Source organism: Heterocephalus glaber, unplaced genomic scaffold, assembly GCF_053883595.1.
Source record: "Heterocephalus glaber isolate CG9 unplaced genomic scaffold, H.glaber_assembly_v1.0 deba00001586, whole genome shotgun sequence".
NCBI classification, from domain to species: Eukaryota; Metazoa; Chordata; class Mammalia; order Rodentia; family Bathyergidae; genus Heterocephalus; species Heterocephalus glaber.
The window spans coordinates 19,566,914-19,592,276 of NW_028258364.1; the positions used below are offsets into that span (position 1 = coordinate 19,566,914).

General features: G+C 47.8%; 1 protein-coding gene and 1 long non-coding RNA gene across 3 annotated transcripts in view; one reads left to right on the top strand and one right to left on the bottom strand.

The window, feature by feature from the left end:
* Setd7 (SET domain containing 7, histone lysine methyltransferase) overlaps positions 1-15,091 on the bottom strand; it is a 48,624-nt gene extending 33,533 nt beyond the window's left edge. The window contains exons 1-2 of one of the 2 annotated variants that reach the window (XM_004854991.4): positions 14,760-15,091; positions 6,278-6,407 (exon numbers count right to left, since the gene is read on the bottom strand). In XM_004854991.4, the coding sequence (XP_004855048.1) occupies positions 6,278-6,407; positions 14,760-14,799 (170 nt within the window). In that variant the 5' untranslated portion in view covers positions 14,800-15,091. The remainder of the gene's footprint in view (positions 1-6,277; positions 6,408-14,759) is intronic. The other variant, XM_087193300.1, reaches the window with a different exon arrangement.
* Positions 15,092-15,579: 488 nt separating this feature from the next.
* The window catches only part of LOC147823429 (uncharacterized), a 42,438-nt gene continuing 32,654 nt past the window's right edge, over positions 15,580-25,363 (top strand). Inside the window, exon 1 of the long non-coding RNA XR_015443927.1 lies at positions 15,580-16,532. This is a non-coding gene — a long non-coding RNA (uncharacterized LOC147823429). The remainder of the gene's footprint in view (positions 16,533-25,363) is intronic.

The window sequence follows — 25,363 nt, forward strand, 5'->3', positions numbered from 1 at the left end:
GTACTGCAATAAAAGAACAAGTAAAGGGGCTGGGGATTTAGCTCAGTGGTTCCAGCGCCTGCCTCAAAAGCGCAAGGTCCTGAGTTCGAACCCTGGTACCAAAAAAAAGAACAAATAAAAATAAATAACGTGTGGTGGGAGACAGACTTGGGGATCAAGCCCTCAGCCTGTGAGATCTGATGCTGTCCCCAAGTAGACAGGACCACAGTGGGTCAGAGGACCCCAGCTGGTACCTGCTGCAGAACTGCTCACTGCCTGTGAAATCCCAACACTCTCTGAGTTCACAGAAAGCTTCTGTTAACTGTTGAGTGGAAAGAAAACAAGACACAAGAAGACACTTTGTGGGCCGGGGATTTAGCTCAGTGGTTTCGCCACCTGCTGCGCAAGCGCAAGGACCCGAGTTCAATCCCCGGTACCAAAAAAAAAAAAAAAGAAAAGAAGACACTTTGTGTTTTTCCTACACAGACATTCTCTCATCCACTGCTATCAACTAATAGCAACCATCATAAAAGGTCATCATCGCCTTCATCCTCATCTTCCGCCCCTTCCTCTGAGCACCTACCAGGTGCCCTACACAGTGCAGGATTTTTCTCATCCAATCCAAACTCTGAGCAGTAGACATATTCATCTGCATTTTGCAAATGAGAAGCGGAAGTGTGGGGAGGCCCAGTACTGAGAAGAGGGCTCTTCTGATCTGAATCCTTGAGAAAACTGCATCCACCACACTCTTACCAAGATGCTAAGCTTCCTTCCAGAAAAGAGCTCGAGTCCCCCTGGGGACCTGGGAGATTTTTCACAATGACAAGTAATGAGAGACTAAAAGTGAGACAAAAGCAAGGCAGTCAGGACCATAGCAACTTTCTTGCTTCTGGTTACAGGAAGGTAGCAAATGCAGTGAAAAAGAGGGTTAGCTCTATGGGTATGGGGGCACACACCTGTGATCCTAGCACTTGGGAGGCTGAGGCAGGAGGATCGCTGCAAGTACCTGGCCAGCCTGGACTACACAATGAGACTGTCTCACCTCCCACCCCCAAAAAGGAAGCGGATTGGCTCTAAAACTGAATGTATCTTGAATTCACCTTGGCTTGACTCTCAGCACCAGCTGTGCTAGGTGACCTTGGGCAAGTTACTTAGCCACTCTGCATCTCTGCATCTGAGTTTCTTTGTAAGTAAAACAGGATTATGAAGCCTACTTCTCCGATTGTTAGGAAGGCCAGGTGCCCAGTGCTGCACGAATGGGAGATATTCAGTTACCCATTTCCTTTCCACTCCCTTTCTTTGTGCATATTGCATGATCTTTTGTCTCAGCGCCGAATGCTCTTTAGAATACAGATGAAGTATTTGCTGAGCGAAAGCTGGACGCCTCTCGGGGACAGAGCAGGGACTTTTGCCTCTCGTGGGAGGCCGGAACACATGACTTCAAGAGTCCATTTCAACTCCAGTTTCTCTGCAGTGTGAACAGGCACTTTCTAAAAACTAAGCACAAGAAACCCTGCACGGACCTGTCACCTGGAAGACATCAGGCTTCCTCAGTGGCTCCCCAGTGTCCTGACTTAGGTTACCTGGCCAGCGAGCCAGGAGCACTTTCATCTGGACGTGGCAGGGAGCAGACTGATGGACGGAAATGACTCCGGCACAGGAGAATGGAGTCAGAAAGGAGCAAAAGCTGAAGTCCAAGGGCAAGTTCAGGAGAGGCATCAGCCTGTCTACACGCATCTGCATCAACACAGACATGTGCACAGGAGGAACACCTTGACTGAATCTCAGGCCCTTGGCCAATGCCTCCCTACTAATCCACAGCCCCAAAGAAAGCCACCCCGCTCCACAATGCTCTCTTGTTCCATCATCGGAACAAGATGTGACAAGCTCTGCCTTTGGGTCTTGGCTGAACCAAGAACAATTCTGGAAAAACACATTACAATGAGCATCTGGAATTGGGGATTGCCATAAAAATTAGAACTGTTTGGCCGGGGATTTAGCTCAGTGGCGCTGCCGCCTGCCTTGCAAGCGCAAGGTCCTGAGTTTGATCCCCGGTACCAAAAAAAAAAATTAGGAGCTGTGTCTATCAAATCTCCATACTATACCCCAGGACTCCAGCCAAAGCATGGTGCTGGCCTCCTCTGGCTCTGCACTGAAAACCGGAAGGTCCCTTTTGGCTCATGACCCAGATGCCTGTCTATCAGGACCTCAGTAGATCCTAAGAAGTCTCAACTACTTAATGTGCAGCCAATTTTCTTCTTTCCTTCCAAAAGAATGAAAACGGAAAATAACAGCTGCCCGAAAAGATGATTTTTTAAAAAAAGGGTAATTTTCCCATTCCTTCCTCATTTGGGGGAAAAGCCATCTGATCAGGAGGAGTGGCCTGACTTCAGGTTTCCAACTTAATAAGCAGTTCAGGAACTTTGCTTTTCCATTTTCTACATTTTGTCACACAATGACAGAAAGGGCAAGTTTTGTTACAATCTCAAAACTGCAAAGTGCCTGAAGTAGAAAGCAGGTGGGTAGTGTGCATTCTGGCTACTGAAGCTGAGGAAGAGACAAGTCACTGTTGCTGCATTTTACTTCTACCACATGAGGTGGGGATTAAAAACACAAACAAAAACAAGGGGCTGGGGATTTAGCTCAGTGGTTTCGCCGCCGCCTGCGGCGCAAGCGCAAGGACCTGAGGTTCGATCCCTGGTACCAAAAAAAAAACACAAACAAAAACAAAAGAGCCAGGCATGGTGGGTGGATGAGGCAAGAGGATCACAAATTCAAGCCCAAACTGGGCAACTTAGAGAGATCCAGTCTTAAAGAAAAATAAACAAAAAAGAGGCAGGGGTTGTAGCTCAGTGTGAAGGCTCTGATTCCAGCCTCAGTACTGGAAAAAAAGGAAGCACTTTCACTTTTTAGTATTTGTGTATTTCTTGGTGCTTTTTATTCCACCAAGCACTTGGTACATTTGCAATTTAAAAACAAAACGAAACATTCTGCTTCTGTCTAGGAATGTGGTTAAACAATTTAACAGGGCCAATTCTCCTGGTAGCTTGGATATTTAAAATTCTTATTCAGATTTATCATAGTCCATGTCATGGTAAAAGTTGATTTTAGAATTTTCTTGTCATAATTCATATTTATTTGAATGCTTCTCTTAAATCACACACCGGATACAAGTTTAACATAAGATTAGAATGCACTGGACCGAATCTTCTGTTACTACACCTTGTGATTTTCCTTCTTCCAAACACAGGTTTCCACTCTTTTGAACAAGTCCTTTGGTGGGGATACAAACCAGCACTGTAGGGTTAAGTGACTTTCTTTAACAAAGCTTTTGTTTCTATACTTTTGTTTTAAAACCTGGATTTCAGACTTTTGGAGGAAATTTTTCCAGACCAAAGGTACCAGCTTGGCAGTGAAGGCATAGGGTTCCCATTTAATTTTATCCAATGCATCAGACAGTAACAGGGAAGAAAAATTAATAGACAAATATAAATAAAGGTGCTGCATCCTGTAAAAAAAAAAAAACCCTGCCTTTTCCACGTTCCGCTTAGAAAGACTTTTTTTTTTTTGGTACCAGGGATTGAACTCAGGACCTTGCGCTTGTGAGGCAGTTCTGGCGCCACTGAGCTAAATCCCCAGCCCAGAAAGACATATTTATGTCTTTTGCATTTGCACCCCTTTTTTTCTAGTCATAAGACCTTCTCATTAATTTTTACAGCAAATTCTTTTAGCAGATGTACCATAACATGATCGGTATTGGGCCTGTGAAAGATGACAATAACTTTCTGAGGTTCTGTCCCAGCACTGGTCCTCCTGTGTAAAGAAAGCAATAGTAGCCTCCCCACCCCAGGGAACCCCCCATAAGAGGACCAACCAGGTCATCCCCGAGACCCTCTCTACCTCCCCCATTCTCAGGTTCTTCTATTTGACCTCTGTTTCTACAGGTGCTTGAGCGACGGTGTAAAAAGTCATGAATTGATGCCTTTTCACAAAGGGGGGAAAGGACAATGGATTTATTTTCTGTGGTTCCTGGGCTTGTGCTTTGGCCTGGCCTGGGGCTTGTTCATGTCCTGACATGCGCGGATGAATGCATTTGTGTGGCACAACTGGGTAAGTGGAGGAAGCAGCCTGGACTCAGCGAGCAAGCTTGACTGAGGCAGGGAGGCACTCGGGAGGTTTCGGGATAGTCTCTGGAGTCACATGGAGCTCATTCTGGCACACTGGCTCAGAAATCCCGTCTAACCATTAACATTTGTGGGTCAGGTCTGTGAAACCTAAGGTACCCAGCACCGGATGTAACCAAATCTGCAGGGTGGTTTTCCCAAAGAGCCAATCAATTACTGGCTAAAATGATAGAACTACTAGACTTAAAGCATGAGTATATGTGCAGGGAGGAGTGTTCTGGGTGAACTGTACTCTCTTTTCCAGCTCCTGTACCCATTCAGTGAGAACTTTATTATTCTTATTTTAGAATCAAATTAAAGAAAAGTGCTATGAAGCATCATAGACGTAACAGTTAAAGATTCTGCCATTAAAGCTCTGTTCTTGAATACAATGGGGAAATAAAACTTTTTTTTTGGTACCGGGGATCGAACTCGGGTCCTTGAGCTTGCGCAGCTGGCGGCGAGACCACTGAGCTAAACCCCTGGCCCTAAAAGTTTTTTTTTTTAGAGACAGGGTCTCATTATGTAGTTCAGGATGGTCTTGAACTCATGTGTAGCCCAGGCTGGCCTCCAACTAGCAGTGATCCTCCTGCCTCAGCCTCCAGAGTGCTGGGATCACAGGCATTCACCACCACACCCAGCTTGAAATAAGGCATTTTTATGTAAATATGTATTGTTCAAGGCATAAAGGAATAATTGCAGTATGAGGTAGGAAGCAACACTTCCAGAAAGAAAAAGCTATAAATAAACTGCCATTGCAACCCTCCAGACCATTAAAGGGCTCCTGAGAGGAAGTAGTGATGCCAACACCTTCAGAGGCCTGGAGCAGGTATCCAGCAGGCACCCTCAGTAGTTCAGGGTCACATTCCAAGGCCCGTGATCACCTTGCAGCTGGCAGCTCAGCTGCTTCCTTTCGCCAGCAGGTCCTGGGTTTGTGGAGGTGGGGCCCGGTGCCAGTGTTGGGGTGTAGTGAGTGGTGCTGTCTCCTAGGCTCCTTTACCCGTTGCTATGTCCCTTTCTGTATTTCCCAACCAATGGGTCTGCAGATAGCTGACCGTGTCATGTCTTCAGATTCCTCAAACAAAGGGAGAATGCAACAGTATTTTCCCCAGGAGCTGGGCATGGTGGTGCATGCCTGTAATCCCAAAATTTGGGAGGCTGAGGTAGGAGGACTGCAAATTGAAGCCCAGCCTGGGCAATTTAGTAACTTATGAAGGAGGCCCTGTCTCAAAATAAAAAACAAAAAGGGGCCAGGGATGTAGCTCAACAAAGGCCCTAGGTTCAATCCACAGTAATAAAAAGAAAAAAAATTTTAACTAGAGAACTGTGGGGAACACTAGTCCTGACATTATCGAGGAGGTATCATATCAAAAGACCATTTGTCTGGGCTGGGGATTTAGCTCAGTGGTTTTGCCGCCTGCTGTGCAAGTGCAAGGACCCAAGTTGGATCCCCGGTAGAAACAAAAAACAAAAAAAACCCCACCATTTGTCCCAAAGACTGAGTCAGGAGCTCAGCCTCCTGCATGTACCCGTCTTGGTCAGACTGCTCGGCCTGCGATGATGTGGCCTGAGGAGCTTGGCCAAGTACTTTCTTCAGCAATCTCACGGGGGCCAGGGAACACAGTGAGGCACGCATAAAGCTGAGCAAGCAACGCAGTCGCCCCATCTTCCTTCAGGACACAGAGAAATCACAACTGGGAGAGTGGGCTGAACGCAGCGAGGTGAACCTTACACTTGGAAGAGTGTGAACCGGCCGCTATTCTCACTGAACAAACTGGTCACCAACAAAAGTGAACCCCTCTGGACGACTTCATTACAGGCACTACAGTGCTAGAACGATCAGGTGGGCTCCGTGAAGGGTAGGGTGGCCAGGGAGTGAGTTTGTGCAAACCTCCCCCACCCAGTCCACCGTGGCGGTTTATCCTCTGGACAGGCATGCACTGGCTCAGCACACCTCAGGCTGGCTTCCTGTAGCCACCAGGGTCACTTCCGGTCACCAAAGCAGTCCATGCTGTAGGCACAAAAACTGCCACCCGACTTCCTTGATTTGTAGCCATTTCCTTCACAGGAATTAGTTCGCCCCTCCCCGCAATACACAAACCAGAGCAGAACACAGCAGCATAGAAGAACACTACCTGCCGTCGAAGAAGAAGAACTTCCCACGTCCGTTCTTCTCTCCGTGAATGAAGCTGCCCTCGAATCTGTCTGTGGAGGAGTAGGTGACCGTGCAGAACCCGTGGGGTAATCCATCATCGTCCAGGTGCCCTAAGAACAAACCACAGTGAGGCTTAACACAGTCCAGCTCCCGAGCTGCCCACCAAAGGGCCCCTTCCCTGGCACAAGGCCACCGAGTGCGCAAAGCTTTCTCAGCCCCCTGTCCTGGGACAGGCACTTGATGGTTACACAGATTCGTGTACTAACAGAGCTGCACAGAGGGGCACTGACACGTTTCGGAATATGAGCTAGAAACAGGCTTGCATTTTACCTGGTACTGAAGGTTACTGTAAGATTATCTGCAGTGCTGGTTACAATGTACTGAGTACTTCCTGACATAGCACTTCTCTAACCGGAACGAATGTCCTCCATCTCCCATGCTTTACCAAACTGTGGTTCAGGATGCACAATCATAGCCTGTTGCCTGCTACTCTGTTTTGGGGATACATTATCTAACTGCTGCATTTTGCAAGTATGTGATACGACTTTATGTATCATCTACAGTAGGATGAGGAGGACTGGGAGCCAGTCTGAAAACCCCACAGTCACATGTCACACTCAGACAACAAGGGACAGAGCCACATCTCCAATACTACCACGATATTTATACACTTCATTGACTGCAAGTCCTTCTGAGCTTCAACTTAAGCTTACCTTTACTGTTTTACTTTATAAAATTGTTCAGCTTTGAATGTCTAGCAATAACCTCCTACACTGTGTGTGTGTCAGGGGGTTGGATTTTAAACGGAGCTAGAAGTGTCCTCGTAGCCACTTAAGTAGTGATCCTGAACTTCGGCAGCAGTCATAGCCCTGATCTTTCAATTGCTGGTTCTTTCTGGCTCACAGACTATACTGTAACACGCATATTTCCATCACTGTTTTGGTTCCCCATTATTCTCCACATACTTCACAAACCCCAGGAGTCACCCCATTGGTGTCTGCCCAGTCATTCCGGTGGACTGATTTTACAGAGATGGGTGAAAACCAAAGCAGCCATTACTCTACTGGTTTTTTCCTGGCTAACCACCTGGGTCATGGATGAAAAAGGGACGAAAACATTAACCACTGTGCAATGCAGGCACATTAAACACTAAAATGTGGCTTCCAGGTAGCTCACAGGCATAAAAGAAAACACAATCAGTATCACCACGATGAGTGCTTTCATCTCCTAAAATTTCTTCTAACATGATAAAAGTGCAAGGCCCAGAGTCCCATCCCTAGCACCTCAAACGAAAAAAAAATTCCAAGAATATTATCCCTTCGAAGAGATAGTGAGCACTCTTACCAAGAATAAACTCTTTATTTGTACTAGATCACAGAAATAATATAACAGCAGACAAGTACAATATTCTATTGCTACATCTGACTCCCCATAGAATGGGTTACCTTGAACACGGTGTAATAAAACGTGGCTACTTAAATACTTCACCATCTGGATAGCTCTTTTCCCCTAAATGCAAACTTTTTCTACAAGGGCCAGGAAATTAATAGTCAGAAAGAAACTAGGCCATAATTGCTTCCTTTTCATACAAAAACCAATGGTACCTAACATAATTTAGTGACACTTGAACTATATGAAATAACTTGGACCATCATTTTCTTTCTTTCTTTTTTTTTGGTACCGGAGATTGAACTTGGGACTTTGCACGTGTGAGGCAGGCGACAGAACCACTGAGCTAAACCCTCTGGCCCAAGGACCATCATTTTCTAAATATCCCCTCGTGACATTTTCATCATGAGAGATGAAACTCAGTTTTTTTCCTTTTCACAAAAAGCCACTCACTGTATAGCTAAAAGCTTTCCTTATGAAATGTTGTTGACATCAAATTAAATTTAGTCATTAACATTCCTATAGATTTAGTGTCCTACTTTTTTTTTTTTTTTTTTGGTACCAGGGATCGAACTCAGGTCCTTGAGCTTGTGAGGGAGGCGGCGGAACCACTGAGCTAAATCCCCGGCCTTGGTGTCCTACTTTTGATTTAGGTACAAATATCAGAATAATCAGGTTAGCCTAACAGGAGAGTATTCATTAATTTGTTGAAAATGCTTTCCTCATAAAAAACAGTTCACGTATTTCAGACTTGAAAAAGTTTAATGTTGACAGATTTTATTTCATTGTAGATCAAGAGCAATGTTATTGTAACCATGTGTATAAAAGAAAAAAACTACAATGTAAATTCATCCCCCCTTCCCTCTACCTTGTCCTATTTCTGAACAAATCAGTGAAGGACGGGGCTGTGGAATTAAGATAGAGAAACCGGGAGGTATCAAATAACACACTACTGATCCCAACTAAAAGCACAACAAAAATCTCAACCCTGCTCCATGAGGGATACCTGTTTCAATGCCTCTTTTTTCCCTCTTTTTTTTTTTCCTTTCAGGGGCACTGGGGCATAGCTCAGTGGTAGAGAGCTTGCCTAGTATGCAGTTAGGAAAAGGTACTTAGTATGCATGTGACCCTTTCCGGATATTTAATTTTTTTTTTTAATTTTACTTACTCCATGTTTGCAGTACGTAATAACACTCATCATGGAAAAAAATTTTTTTCTTGGCTCTAGGGATAGAACTCATGGCCTTGTGCATGCTAGGCAACTGCTCTACCACAGACCTGTATCCCCAGCCCCTTCCCTGCCACTCTTGAGGTTTTTAGATTGCTTGTGAGAGAGGTCTAAAATCTATTAAACCACAGACTTGTTTTGTTGTCTGCATCCTTAGGATGTGATCAATTAAAGGACGAAGAAATTGGAGGTCGTGATCATTCAAGACTTCTACTCTGCATATTTAATAGTCCATAGTAGTTTTCCAAACATAAGTTTATATCTAAAAAACCCTTGGGGCCGGGGATTTAGCTCAGTGGTTTCACCACCTGCTGCACAAGCGCAAGGACCTGAGTTCGATCCCCGGTACCAAAAAAAAATTTTTTAAATAAAAAATAAAAATAAAAAACCCAAGCCACACCCAAACCAGTCACCACAAAGAAATGAAGGATGAGAAGAGATGGGATCACCTACATCTCCTTACAACATAATGCTTTTCAAATACCATTTGGACAATAAGAACATGTGACGTATCACACAAGTAATAGTCAATTTAATGGAGTGGGTTACTGATACACAGAGAAGAAAAAAAATTCCTAGCTTTGAATGTTTTCCTATTATCAAATTTAAATCTCACAGTAATCTCCCAAATTTCCATTTTACAGATGAAGTCACGGATGCCACCTGACCTGCCCAAGGGACACGTGAACTACTGCTTGCGCTGATGACTGCTAAAAGCCCCTTCCCCAAATCTGTCCATTTTCTCTCTAGAGGAGGGCAAACGAGCTGAGCACCCTTTCTTTCTTGCTGAGAGTAGAATGAGGAATCTCTAAAGGATAGAATTGCGCAGAGCCCTAGCAGAGAAGTGGAAGGCAACTTTGTGGCCAAGATAATCCTCCCAGAACTGCCAAGATTTTTCCACAGCATATCCTGGTTGCAAATTCCTGTCCCTTGCCAGCGGTATCTAACTCAAAAAGAAACACCAGTCCTCCTAGCTCCGATTGAGGTCAGTTTGGAGATTTCGCCAAGTCAGGCGACAGCCTTGCCAGCCAGTTCCCTCTCGACAGGGTGAACGCCAGGCCAAACAACAGCGAAGATTGATTTGAATGGTGGCTCTTGGTTTGTAACACCGTGTCTGCATCTGGCCACATATTTATTGGACGTAGAGAATGGAAAAGAAAAAGTAACAATTTCACAAGTCTATTTTTCATTTTGTCATAAAGATCATTATCTACCGAGTGGATGGAAAGTTAAATTTTTCCCTTGAGTTACATCTGGCGAGGCTTTTCCCTCGGCGGATGGCAGCCAGGCCTACATTCTGCGTGCGCAGGAAATTCCTTCCGGATCAGGCACCTGGCGCTGGCCGCCTCGGGCTTACTCACCAGCCTCCGAGAGCCTGCGTGCGTGCTTCGCTCAGAACCAGAGTCCCTCACACACGCTGTGGGATTTGCAGACGAAGACACGGCTGAGAAGAAGAAAGATACAACAGTAACAGGCAAGCTGAGAAATGCGAAGAACACGTACGTCCTCGTGATACATTCACATGTGTGGTCAAAAATGTTTGATTTTTGAGGCTGGTTCTTCGCAGGAATTTGGCCCTTGGTAGTGAGGGCCATGGTTTTAATACGCGGTGCACGAGGAGCGGGTGCCACAATGCACTTAGTCTGTGTATGTCCTGTTACAGACCCACAGGCCTGGACACTGGCGGGGCTGTTAGTAAAAACGCTCTTACTATTTGTAGGGGTTTGGGAAAAGGAACACTGAGCTGCTTTTTCCGTCCCGGCCCCTTGTTCTGGGGATTCTGATACTTCCCTTTTTGGAGTATTTTTCCTCAGTGTCTCCTAGGGGTTTCTAGAATTTCCACTTCCGGCTTGTCCTCATCACTGCACTTCCAGCCTATCCACCACTTCCGGTCTCCACTTCCGGTCTGTCCTCGTCACTGCACTTGGGGTTGGCTGCGTCAGCCCCTCCACTGCCTTGTGCGCCATACGCACGGCCGATCCATTTTCGAGGACGTGGCGGCCAGACACCGCCCCCGCTTCCAGTATCCCTCCTGTTTCTCTCTGGAAGCCCCATGTTCCCGCAGAACTGAAGAGTTATCCTCTGCCTAACTCCAGGGCTGACCATCTGCCCTCACCAAGTCCCCTTCTCAACTCTACTGTGCCACCTCTTCTGGGAAATGTTCCCCAAGCTGCAAGGACGTGTGATTTTTTTTTTCTCAAGCAGTGGAACTCATCTATGTAGACGCAGTATATTTATTTGAACTGATATTAGGCACTTCTTTTTATTTATCTTTGTATCAATGAATAGACAAAAAAATAGATACAAAAGTAAATATTTGTTTCCAAAGGTCCTAAAGGATAACATTGGAAACTGAACATCACTTTCTACAGATCCATAAGCCTCAGATTGGTTTTTGTAGTTGTTATTGTCATTTGTTTTTTTGAGACAGGGCCTCTCTATGGCCCAGAATTCACTATGTAGTCCAGGTTGGCCTCGAACTTTCGATCCTCCTGCCACAGCCTCCTAAATTCTGGGATTACAGGTGTGTGCCACCACTCCTGGCTACTCAGACTTTTTAAAAAGCCACAGCAAGAGCTGGGTTGGAGCACACACATCTATAGTCCAGTACTCAGGAGGCTGAGGCAGGAGGATTGCTTGAGCCCAGGAGTTCCAAGCCATCCTGGACAACATGGTGAAACTATCAGGGAGAGAGAGAGGGTGTGAGAGAGAGAGAGAGAGAGAGAGAGAGAGAGAGAGAGAGAGAGAGAGAGAGAGAGAGAGAGAGAGTGATCTCAGGCCCTCTGAGGCCCAGGGCCTGCTGCCTCCCCCAAGGAGCAGGAGCAAGGCTGACACAGGTACACAGAATGTCCCCTCCTGAAACATCCTCCCCGACCCCACTTCCCCTCAGGAATTCAATCACCCTGAGTTTACAATTCCATTCCGAGAGAGATACAACACAGACAGTATATGATGTCTAAGACATTTAAACTCAAGTCCTGAAGAGGTCAATTTCTTCCCCAGTGTAAATTTCTAATAAGGAAAAGAAGAAAAAACGTGTCTGTTGTAGAGGCTGAACATTAAATCCTCTTTTCCCAAATGCCTTTTTGTGGAAGATACTGAACTCTATCAGAAACAACCTCTGAAGAGTTACACTGATAAAGAATGATGCCAGCATAATACTTCTCAACTCTGTTACCAAGTATTTCATGTACTTGACTCATCAAAGATTCCTGTCTCCCCTCCTCACTGCTTTTGGATTAGTTCTGAATGTCTCTCTGTCTCATTTCTGCAAAAATCAGGATAATATTAGTACCCATCTCATAAGACTGAATAGGTACTGTCTCCGAAACCCTTATGTAGCACAGAACCTGCACATAATAGGAACTAAACAATGATAGCGACGATAATAATAGCTGTGACAATGAAACCACTGGGAAGACAGGCTGGGTCTATGAGAGAGGTAGGTTAATACCAACATATTCAGGCTAGTTTCTCTTTGGGAAAAAATCGTAAGCGGTTTGTACCACTCCCCTGTGTGTGTTAGATATTAAACAAAGACCACTGCACAAGTGATGAAAAGGCTGAGAAGCACTAGAGAAAAGCCCATGGGTGCAATTTACTGCCTGCACACACATGTGCTCTAGGAGCTGTTCGAGTCTGAGCCTGAGGTACCGCTAAGGGTTTTTCTCTTTTGAGGCAAGGTCTCTTGTTATGCCACCCAGGCTGGCCTGGAACTCCTGGGTTCAATTAATCCTCCTGCTCAGCCTCTCAAGTTGCTGGGACTACAGGCTTGCACCACCATGCCTGGCTGTTCTAAAGACCACTAAAGATTAAGTTACTCTGGGAGGGCTGAGGATTTAGCTCAGTGGTTCTGCTGCCTGCCTCGAAAGCGCAAGGTCCTGAGTTCGATCCCCAGGACCAAAAAAAAAAAAAGTTATTCTGGGGCTGAGGGTGTAGCTCAAGGTAGAGCTCTTTCCTAGCATGTGTGAAGCCCTGGGTTCTATCCCGGGAACCATTTAATACAGAAAAATTAAAAGTTACTCTAATTGTATACTGTTAGGTACAACTGAGTGTGTGTCCCAGATTGCCCAAGACATTCCAGGCTGAAGCCAGGTGTCCTAGCATAATTATTAATAGTGCCTCTTTGTGCCCACAAGAGTGTTCTTATTTAGGACAATAATATATATATGCTCATCCTATATAACTATATAAAGAAATGTCCCTGTTTCTAATCTAATCTCAAAAACAACATGGAGAGATTTTTAAAGCTCTTCTCCACTTCTGCAAAAGAGCCAGAGAACCACGGAAAATGGTACCTTATGTTTCTAAACAGCTTCACAAAGGAAGGTGGTTTAAATCTGGGAAGCATCACCTGTAATTATATTACATGTAATCCAGAGTGTGCATGAAATTTTTACTGTATTAAATTTTTACAAGTAAAAGTAAACTTTGAGGAATGGGAGCAAACCCTAACAATTTCAGAAGAGCATTTTTTTTTTCTTTCATAACACTGCAGCCAGGAGAAATCAGTAAATTTAAAATTCAAATGCTCCCTGTGGACCAACTCGATCAATGCCTTCGGGCCTTCTAAATCTAACACCGAATTTACTTGTTACAGATTCGAGCTTAGTGAGCTCAAGACATAGTGAAAATGTTCTAAAGTTAAAACACACACTTAAATTGTCTTTGGAAGAAATATGTTTTTATATTTACATTAAGATTGGATCCCTTGTAGAGAATGCCAGAAATATTATTCTGCTTCTCGCCCTATCCCTTCAGGAGCAACGCAAAAGGAGTTATGTATGAAAACATAATTGATTCCTCCCAATATAGCACTAACGGTGCATTCTTAGGCATTTGTAAAGCATTGCCACTTTATTTTTCGTTTGTAAGAACTTGTTTATATAAATTAGATAGAAACCAAGCTAAAACTTATTTACTGAGATGCTTGGTTGAAAATATTCTAGAATAATAACCACTGGAATAATAATCACGACGCACTGTCTGGAGTAGAATCAAATACGCGAGAGTAATTGCCAGTATTCGCTGTTACAAAATCATAACATCTCAGGGTACAAACAACCAGATTGTACAACGTCTCTACAGCATGTTTCAGAACTAACAGAAAACAAAAAAAGGAAAGACGTGGAGAACTCGGCAAAACAAAGTGGCGAGAACAGCCGGGGGAGGGGCGGCAGAGGCGAAGGGGCGGAGAAAGGCGACGCCGAGGCGGTGAGATCACCGCAGCCGGAGCATGGAATTCGGAAAGTTAAGTGTCACCCGCGATCACTGCCGGGCTCGCGGCGCCCGCTCCGCACCCGTCTCAGAGGCCGGAGGGGCAGGGGCGGGGCCGCCGCGTCCGGGACCCCAGCGTGGTGCCCGGCCCCGCGGTGACTTCATCTTCTCCGGGCAGAGGCCGGGGCCGCCACGTGCCTCTCCGGCCCCCCGGGGGACCGACCGACCCGGACGCGGGGGACCGACCCGGACGCGGCCTCGGTGGCCACGGGACCCAGAAGCGAGCGGAAGGAGAGGGCTGCGGCCCGGGAGGCTCGGGGCTGCTGACCCCGGGCTGCAGCGCTGCTCCGCGGAGACGGCCGGGCACCCCCTCCCCGCCAGCGAGAAGGCCGGCGCGCGGGGCAGCTCCCGACCCCGGAGGACGCGGGCGGCCAGGCGGGGTGGAGCCGCGGCCGCGCGTCCCCAGGGCCCCATCCCCGGCCTGCGCGTCGCGCGCTCCCGGCAGCGGGGCCGGGGCTGTCCGCGGTCACCCGCGTAAGGACAGTGGCGCCCCGGGGCCGGGCCCGCGCGGGGCGCAGCCGGCGGCTCCTTCCTCCCTTGCGCGCCCGGCCCGGAGGATCGCTCGTACCTTCCACAGCCTCCTCCACTATCTCCTCGTCGCTATCCATGGCGGCTGGGGACCCGGCCGGCTCGGGGCCGCGCGCTGCCTCCCGTCGCTCCGGGCGCTCCCGGCGGCTGAGCGAGCGCTGGGGCTGAGCCCTGCTAGTCCCGAGGAGGAGGAGGAGGAGGAAGAGGAGGAGCAGCCGGGGCTGGCTCGCAGTGCCTCCCCCTGCGGCCCTTTCAATTCCACGGCCTTCAGCCGCTGCCGCAGCGGCCGAGCCCCCTCCCTTCGCCCCCGCTCCCCTCGCCCCCGGGGCTCTGGGGTGTCGGCGTGGCCACGGCAACTTTCTCCCGGAATCCCCCCTCTTTGTTATCGAGCAGCTGATCCGCTGACATCACCCCGCGCCGGTGCGTTCCCTCCCTCGCTGATTGACAGTTCCCCGTCCCTTCCCAGAAGTGCGGCTCCTTGAAACAGAAGGCGCCCAGGGCCGCCCTCGCCCCGCGTCCTAGCGTCCCCGGCCGGAGATCGGAGCCTCGGAGGGCTCGGGGCGCCAGGCCGGCAGCCGTGCGGGGGGCAACTTGCGAGTCCTTCTGCTTCCCCACCCCCACTCGGGGTTGCGGCCGATGCTCAGGGAAGCCAAGCAAGCTTTGCTGCCGCTCTGCGCCTCGACTTCCTCTCGCCCTCGCCCCCACGGCACCTGGGCCGCCACCAGTGGCGACTCGAGGGCGGCGCGCACAGGAGCGCAGGTGGCGCGCGGCGAGCGTCACCCCCGTGTGCCAGGCCCTGAGGATGCAGAAACGCGTGCAGTACCAACGGCTGCGGACGCTTTGTGAGGCCGGAAACTACAGTGCCGGGGGCTTGGCTGGTTCCTCCGCGCGCTGTGGCCGCCGAAAGGAGCTGCCGGGGAAGGGCCCGCGTCTACGCGCCTCGTCGCGCCGCTATCCCTGTAGTGTGATGTCCCCAGCTGTCTCCCTGACACCCCAAATGCCACCCACTTAACAGATTCAGCTGCGATCGAGCGGAGAAAACCCCTGGGTACCCCGGGTTCCCGGCCCAGCCACTTGAACAGTGAAACAGTGTCATGGCGCTGCCTCTTACAGGTGGCGGCAAAGGGCGGCTGCGAACAGCGGGTTAAATGGATGCAAACCCAACGTCCCGTGGAAATACGGGTCGCCGCTCTGGGCTTGTGCGTGCCAAGAACGGCTACTGGGGGGGGGGCGTGAGTGCGCGGCAGGGAGCACAGAAAGTCGTGTTGTTTCGTTTTGTTTTCTGAACAACGAATGGGTCTTGGGGATTTCAAAGTACCTGGAGCACTGGGAGAACCCTCGTTTTTGTCTGTGCTTAAATGCCGGTTTTGTTTTGCTTTTTTAAACGAGTATTTGCCACGGCCCGAGTGGTTCAAGAGTTCACGGAGTGAGAAACGATCGTGAGAGATTAAGAAATTTAAAGAATAAGACAAAGAGGACAGTAAAGTTTACATAGCTGAGGCCAGGTGAAAACTGTCCGTATGAGACAAAAATCTTGGCTTGCGTCCTCAGCACCTCTGTTTATAGTGTAGATAAGGAAACCGAAAGGGGATGCCTGATTGGAGCAGGGAGAATGGCTAGGGTCTGCTAGAGATAATGCTTGATGTTTCTCTGGCGAATGGGTAGGAAGGAAGGTAGCCCTCTTCTCGGCCAGGCCTTCACCACGCCCTCTTGTCGACTGTTCTCCGGCAGAGCCCTGCCTCGTCTATGGGAGGAAGCGAACAAGATGCATGCTCCTCGTTCCACTGGGGCCTTGCCACATCCACAGGAGGAGGTGAGTTAGGCCTGGCCATAGTGATCTACAGCGCAGTGCTCCCAGCAAGTATAGATGTGTGTTTTTTTTTTAATTCAGTTTTTTCTCTGTGAAAAAGAGGACAATGCTAGGGACATGAGTCCCACACATTGCCAGAAATTTCAGTCTCTTTTGGCAATGTTAGAAAGACGAGGGTCCCGGGCGAGGGCCAGGGCGGTGGACCTGGTGAGATTCGGAGTCCTGGTGTCACTCACCCCCAAGGGTGCCCTGGGAGGCCACGTGTGCCAGCCTGAACACGAGGGGCTTGGGCTACACTACTGTGAGTTCCTAGGCTTCGTTTACTTTGAGGACCGGTAGCGAAGGCTAGACCACTCTGGGATCCCTTGCCTCAGGCTAGACCACTCTGGTGGCCTCTGGGTAGGTCAGATCCCCCAAGCTCTTCCAGCTCTGGCGACTTCCTTGAAGTCTCTCCAGTGCAGACCCCTGGGCCCAGGCTGCAGAGAGGAGGAGAAGCCACTTCCAGTGACAATGTGTCCTAACTCAATCCTCAGAAACGGGTTTTTTTGTTGGTTTTTGGTTTTTTTGGTACCAGGAATCGAACTCAGGACCTTGCGCTTGCGAGGTAGGTGGTGGAACCACTGAGCTAAATCCCTGGCCAAAACAGGTTTTTTAAAGTCATCATTTATTGAGTTTGGTCACTCACTACTTTTGAGGGGTTTTTTTTGTTATTTTCCCCTTTTACATATTACTACTTTCCTTACCTGTTATACTAAGGCACAAAAACACTGGTATTCCTCTTTCCCTGCTTTCCAGTTTATTTTCAGGGACAAAAAACCATGCTGAAAGCCAAAGGAAGAAGCACAAATAACTTATTCCTTTCCTCAAATGGGACGAGGTAGAAGAGGGGTCGGTGGGAAGATGCAGGTTCATGGTGGGTGTGTGCGGGAGGACCGTGCCCCTCGTTCCCTGCTCTAGCTTTAGTTCAGCGCATGATATCCCCTGTCCCCTTGGTGTGTTGAGGTTTTCCCAGTGGGCACTGCACCATTCAGATCTTTCCAGGAGCTGCTTTGAGAACAGCCCTGTCACGCCTCTTCTGCACCTGCAGGGCGGGCCGGGAAGCAGCCAGGGCTTCTGGGCAGTCTGCCAGGACAGGAAGGAAAGCTGTCTGGGATCCTTCCTCACATCTGCTCAAGGGGCAGGCATGGCTAGGACAGTCACCTCTGCTTTCACCATTTATTTCACCACTTTGGCTCTGTGCCCCAAGCTTGCGCAAAATGTTTTATGGCACCCCTAAAACATACTTGCACATACCTGTCATCTCAGCTACTAGGGAGGTTGAGGCAGGAGGATGAAAAATTCAAGGGCAGCCTGGGCAACTTATGGAGACTGCCTCAAAATAAAAAATAAAACTAGGCATGGTGACACAACTCTGGGAGAGACTATCTCACAAAACAGGAGGGGAAGCTGGGGAGGTAAAGGCCCTGAGTTCAATCCCCAGTGCCAATAGATAAATAAAATAGAAAAGGGTTGGAGATGACTGGTGGTAGAGCGCCCCAGGTTTGATTCTCAATGCTGCAGACAAACAGACACACACCCCACAAAACAAAAAGCAACACACAACCACCCCCAAACAAACAAAGGCATCTTTGCTGGTTATTTTGTGCATATTCAGAGGCTCCTCCTCCTCCAGGTAGACCAATTCATGTTTCTAGTCCTAAAACCACCACAGTGCCTGGTCCAGATGTGGGCCTGAGTGCTGTCAGCGCTAATTTTGCAGATCAGAATATTCTGTTTTTGCTAAACAGTGCAGTATCTTTCTCAGATTAGGTGCTCTCCCTGTGTTTTAGCCCAAGTCTGAAGAGCATTTTGAAGTTATTCTACTTTCCTACACCTACTGGCCTGGACCTGCTTCCATCACAGCATGTTCTTCACCGAGAGCTCATTTCATAAACCCTCTTTCCCCTGGGCTTCCTGCCCTCTGTTGTACTTTGTCCCCACCAGTGTGGTCATGGGCTGGAAGATAATACAGCCCTTAGTCACATGAAGTTTGCAGCAGCAGTAGGAGCCACCCAGGGCAGTGGCAACAGGGCTCAGGTCCTACCTTGTAGAGCCCCCCAGAGGGGAAAGGACCACACGGGGTAAGGAGTGAGTTTTCCAAGCTGTCCCAAATCCCAGGACAGGTCTCATTGCTCCTTACTCAGCTTGGGACCCATTAAGTTCCCCTTCCACTTCAGCAAGCAAAATACTGAGCTGATTTGATTTATTCCGCCACCCATGTCTTTCCACAGAGAACTAACAAGACTCATCTATTTACAAGATCGATGTTACTTTTGCAATACATGTATTTTCACAAGCTTCTTGTATTTTATGCATCTTCCTACATTTAGGGAAAACAAGTCTGTCAGTTCTCTGCTGTGCTTGCTGAGTGCTTGGGAAGCTTGGTGAATGTGGGTTCACATCTTACTGACTGCACTCTGACCTGTGGGGAGAGGCTGGGGACCAGCAGCCAGGAGTCCCAAGCCAGGGCCTTGCCAGGTACTGCTAAGCTTGTGGTTGGTGCCCTGGCTCTCATTTGCAGCATTTGTTTCACACTGCCAGGAGGGGCACAAGGGTAGGGTGAGTGAGGAGACTTTTTGTGTGTGTGTGTATGTGGTACTGGGGATCAAACTCAGAACCTTGCGCTTGTGAGGCAGACGTGGTGCCACTGAGCTAAATCCCCGGCCCCTGGGCCCTAGGAGACTCTAAAATAATCGTCAAGCCCCTGTGTAGTTATTTATTTTTGGTTGTTTGAGACAGGGTCTCACTATGTAGCCCAGGCTGGCCCTGAACTCATAGCGATCCCCCTGTCGTTCACCAACACACCTGGCTTTATCAAGTCCCGTTTTAGAACTGCCCATTCCTTAATGCAACACCCCCCCTTCCCCACGTGAACACACACCAATCTGCTAGTTGGATTGAATCATCACCTGGGCTGTTTTGGTGCGGAGCCATTGTGTGAGGAAGCTGTCTAGGCCTTAGTCTTCCCCTCTGCAATGAGGAGGTCGACCTGGCACTGAGATGGGCAGGAGGCCTCGCTTTGGCCGGGGAGGGACCCCGGGTGTTTCCAGGTGCCACAGCTCCGGCGCTCTGAATCACTGAGTGGGTAATGGAGCTGCTAACTGCCTTAGGGGCCCGATGGCAGCTGGAGGGCGGGGGAGGGGATGTGACAGGGAGGGTCCGGGACCGGAACCTGAAACGCCTGGAGGGCGAGGGGAGTGCAGGCGCGCTGCTGGAAATAGACCTGGTGCAGCCCGGAGAGTACTCAGCAATCCAGGGTGACCTGATTCGGTTCCAGCAGCAGGAAGTGCAGGAGAGAGGGGTAGAATAACCTGACCCGACGAAGCGAATTAAATAATCGACAAGACACGGCAGTTGCCATGGCATTAAAACACCTCGTGCCACATGAAACTGCTTTTTTCTCTTTTGCTTGATTCTGGTGCTTGCATCCTCTTTTCATGGTTTGCAGTCTTGCCAGCAAACCGAATTTAGACCCCGGGCAGGGAGTAATGGAGGAGGTGGCCCAGATATTTTGGTTTGGGTCAATATTCCTCCACAGTGTGTTGTCTTTTGCTCTTCTCTTTACTAGATAAGAAAACCCTCCACAGGTTTGCTCGGGTGAAGCCAGTGAGTGCCATAATTTAAAAAATAGAAAAATATTGCAGGGCCAGGCATTTAGCTCAGTGGCACCGTGCCTGTCTTGCAAGTGCAAGGTCCCAAGTTCGATTCCTGGTACTGAAAAAAAAATTGGAAGCAATTTGCAGAGACAACTGCTTTTAAAATTGCTTCAGAAAAATCAACAGGAGGCAGAAATATGAACAACAAATACAATCACTATCAAAACAAATGTGCTTTGTAAATATATTTACTTTATTGCTTTTAAAAATTATTTTATTAGGGCTGGGGATTTAGCTCAGTGGTTCTGCTGCCTGCCTTGCAAGCGCAAGGTCCTTAGTTCAATCCCCGGTACCAAAAAAATTTTATTTTATTGGATTATAATTAAGGTTGTCGGGGGTAGGGGATCTAACTCAGTGGTTTCACCACCTGCCTCGTAAGCAGAAGGACCCCAGTTCGATCCCCGGTACCAAAAAAAAAAGTAATTAAGGTTGTTGGGTCTTGCATTTTGGGGTTGCAGAGGAAGGATACCTTGTATACTCTTGAAATTACCATGCACTGGATGAACAAGAGGGTAGGAATTTACACTTGATTTACACAATGTTGCACAAATGTAGCAACATTCACCAACTGGACTCACGTTGACCAGACCCCCCAGACAAGAATACTCATGTTGTCACTGCAAACAGTTTCTCTTTGTAGATAAAGGCACTCCAGAAGATAAATTCCATCCAGAAGTTTACTCAGTCAGCTGGAGTTAGAGGAAAGGAAATTAGTTGTGTAGTACACAAGAGAAAAACTCCTGACACATGAAAGAAGAGCAACCACTCATCCCACCCATTCCTGCTTAGATGGCCTGACCAGCTTCTGAGGCTTCAGACATCTTTTCTCCATGCTGTAGCTTCTTCAAAATGATTTCTCCATACAGCATTCTATACAGCCCTTCTTAACCAATTTTCACTTTTATTTATTGCCGGAGATCAAACCCAAGGCCTCACCCCGGCTAGGCGCTCACACTGCCACTGAGTTACATCCTCAGCCCAGGTTTTTACTTTTAAAGTCATAATCAAATTCTCTATATTCTGGTTATAACAGTCACGTTGCTTTAATGAGAATTTGGGTACCTCCGGTCCTTCAGTCACAAAGCCAAGCACTATCTTGTTTTACTCCCACTGAATTCTAGCTGAGTCTATTGTGTATGCGGAGTTTGCAGGTCTAAATTTCCTTCCTTCTTTCTCCCTCCCTCCCTCCCTCCCTTCTTGTACTGGCAGTTGAATACATGACCTTTGCACTGAGCTACATCCTCACCTCTTCTCAATTTATTTATTTACTTATATATTTCTTTCTTTTTTTTATGAGACAGGGTCTTGCTATGTCGCTAAATTGGCCAGGCTCAGCTCGAACCTGCAATCTTCTCGCCTTGGCCGACAAGCACTCTGAGATTTCTGGTGTGCACCGCCACACCCGCTGCCCTGGTCTGAGGGCAACTTGGCTCCCAAGTGCTTGGGGAAGCACCTCAATTTTACTTCCTGGGCCACCAACAGTGGCTTCACTTTCCTTAAGCCACCATTTTAGATAAAATAAACCAGACAGATGTATGAGCCATGTGGGTTGTCCTGTGACACTGCTCATGTTTTCCTGGTACCCAGCACGAGGCTGTGTGGGAGCAGAGAGGCTTCCCCTTCGTTTTGATGACTTGGGCAGTGCAGCTGCACCCCGAGCATGCCAGTGTCTTCTACTCTGTTGGAGATGGAGGGCTAGCGAGGTGTCCTCATGTGCAAATGGAACTCTATTTGGAAACAAAAATGTCCCCGTGGGTTCTTTACCTAGGTCACAAGCAAGGGCTGGGTGATGGGGTGTGGCTGGGGTCCTGGCAATGAAATGATACCTGTGATCTCTAGGCAGCCCACAACACGCAGAGGACCTGGATGTGAAGTCATCCCTTCCGGGCTATGCTTTGCTTCGTACCTGAGTGGCAGTCTCTTCAAATCTAGAGTATTCTTTCAGGTCACTTAAGGCCCTCCTGGTTGATCTTGGTGATGAGTCCATAGATCAATTCTCAGGGCAGAGGCTGTGGACAGCCTTTTGGAATAGACAGATTTAGAGAGCCCTGTTCAGCGGTCCTCGTGCTCCAGGCAGGGCCATGGAGAACGCAGTGCTGTGGTGGCTCCATGCTGGCTCTGCCAGGTCCCCTGAGCAGCCCATCACGCTGGTTCTTCTGCAGCCAGGCACCGAGGAACACCATCACCTCAGGCTGCCTGAGCCCTCTGCCTCCAATTCTCCACCTCTGCAGGTGTGGCAAGAGGTTGGAAAGCAGCTGAGTCCTTCACAGTTGTAGACAAGGTGAGAGAGATGAGCAAGACGATTACCTGATTACCTTTCCCCTCCCACAAATCCTGTGGGTTGTTGTTTTGTTTTGTTTTTGTACCGGGGATCGAACTCAGGTCCTTGCGCTTGTGGGGAATACGCAATAGATTTGTGTTGCTTATAGACATTCTTTATGTGAGGGACTCTTTTGATTGCCACCATCTGCTTTTTGAATATTTGGCAAGATTTTTTGGGTTTTTTTTTTTTTTTTTTTGGTACCAGGGATCGAACTCCAGACCTTCTGCTTTCGAAGCAGGTGGCAGAACCACTGAGCTAAATCCCCGGCCCTAGGCAAGATTTATCCTGAAGAGGGTAATTTGGCATCTCTAATTTGATTTATACCTTACCATGATCTCCAAGACAAGACAGGTTGGAAGACTTTCCTAGAATCTTATGACTAAAATTGGCTAAATGAGATCCAAATTAAAGCCCACTGAATCTTCCACCTAATTCCATCTCATGCAGACCATGGACAGCCTTCAGGAGAGGGGCAGGGAGGGCAGGAGAGAAGTGAGAAGAGTGACATTTAGAGACACATACTGTGTCTTACAAGTTTGATCAATCCTGAAAATGGCTTATGGACTAGGAATCTTGAGACTCTGCTTAAATGGCTTATCTGGAGTCACAGAGCTGGGAAAGTGGGATTGGAGCTGCAGCTGCCCTAATTGTAAAGAGGGAAATAGCAGCACAGGTGTGGAGAGAATGTTCTAGAACATGATCGGGTCAAGGGAAACTCCTCCCTGCTGGTGGAGGGGGAATTTTTGTTCCTGTGTGGACTTTTGAAAATCTGTCCAACTATCATGGAGTCAAAAGCCCATGGTGGGAGTGAGTAAAACCACAATGCAAATGAGATTATAATTAATTGTATCTGAGTTGGGGTCACTTGTGGTTGTTTAGGATGTCCTGCAGCGCATGAGTCCCAAGGGCTGCCGTGGTCTGTAGAAGCGGGTGCTCTCTGATTTTCAGAGCTCATCTTGGAGCCACAGAAGCCTCTAGCTCATGTGCCCTCTGGTCTTTCCCGATTATGGTCTGGCTTCATAACCCAGCACTTCCCATGTGGTCTTTGCAGAGGCAGCCTTAGGGCCCCGCCATGCAGGGATTGCTCCTATTTCCCGCTCATTTATCTAAAAATACATAGGCGTGGGTAAAACGTGCTTATAGAACACACAACAGTCTATATTTTTAAGTGAGTTCAATTATTAAGTAATATTTCATATCAATTCACTTTCCAAGTGTACACTTGATTCTGTGTATTAGAGTCCAGTGGGTGTTTGTGTGTTTGTTTTGGAACTGGGGATTGCACCCAAGGCCTTTGCACTGAACTACATCCCCAGCTCTTTTGTTTTCTTTAAAGACAGAGAGTCCTTCTATTACTAAATTACCCAGCCACCAACTGCCTCAGCCTCCTAGAGTGCTAGGATTACAAGTGTGCATCACTGTGCCCAGAGGAAAGTTCATCTTATTCTTCCATAAGTATCACACAAGACAGCCGTGGGAACAGTATTCTTAAAATTAATAATAAAAATGTAAAACAAATCTAAAATCTAGGAATGATTTCATTCATAGAAGCAGTCATACCCAAGTACCATGGCACAGACTGGTAAGCCCAGTACTAAGGAGACTGAGGCACGAGGATCAGGAGTTCAAGGCCAACCTGGACCACACACTGATTTTAAGGCCTGATGGACTAAGTAATAAGATCTTGTCTTAAAAAATCAACACCCCCCCCCCAGGAAGCAATCATGCGTGATGGAAAACAGGAGCTAATGTATTTGCATAGAACATTTAAAAAAATAAGTCAAGGCTGGGGATTTAGCTCAGTGGTTTCGCTGCCTACTGCACAAGCGCAAGGACCCAAGTTCAATCCCAGATACCAAAAAAAACCCCCCAAAACAAAAAATACATAAAAAAATAAGTCAAAATGTTAACAGTGGTTAAATCAGGCTGGTACACTCTCATTTAAAAAGGTTTGCATTAAATCGGATACAAATGTTTAAATACTGCTTTGTTTCTCTGGTGTGAGAAACCAAAAGTGGAAATCAGGACTAAAATCCATAATAGATATGGGGAAATGGGAAGAAAATCTTCAAATGGGATGGGAAACATGGGAGCAGGGAGGGAGGGAGTAGGGAAGACAAAGAAAAAAAAGTGAAAATAGAAAAAATGGAAACAGTTTTGGAAGGGAGGGGCGTTAGAGGAGGAGGGAAATGGGATAAAATAAAGTTTATTTAAAAAAAATTTTTTTAAATAAAAATGTCTTCTTATCATGACTACTACTACTACTACTGACCAATATAATTATAAAAGGGGACTATTTTAAACACTCTTCCAGAAAGCAGCGAGTTCCTTTACTTTCCTGGGCTTTGTTTTCTTTGTGCACACAGTGGACTTTTCAGTAACCTCTACCCATTCGTCCCTGAGGACTAACCAGTGTACTGCACACAGGTCAGGCTCATGGAGCCTGCACGGGATGACTGCATCAGGGTCACCTGCACTTCTGTTTCTGCCCCTGCCCATCCTCTGAGGAGCAGGAAGTGGCCTTTCGAGTCAGAGCCCACGGGTGACACTCCCTGCTACTGTCAACCTTGCTCCCAGGGACAAATCCACACTTCGGATGCTGGTGCATCTGCCCCTCACTGCGCTGCAGGCAGTAACATAGTCCAGGCATTCCAGCCACACTGAACCTTTTCCTGGGAGAGAATCAAGTCCTATCCAACCTCAGGACCTCTGCAGCCATGGCTCCCTTTACCTGGATTCTCTTCCCCTGATCTCCCCATAGCTGGTTTCGGGACTTGGCATAAAAGTGGCCTCCAAGGAGAGGTCTGCCCTGGCCA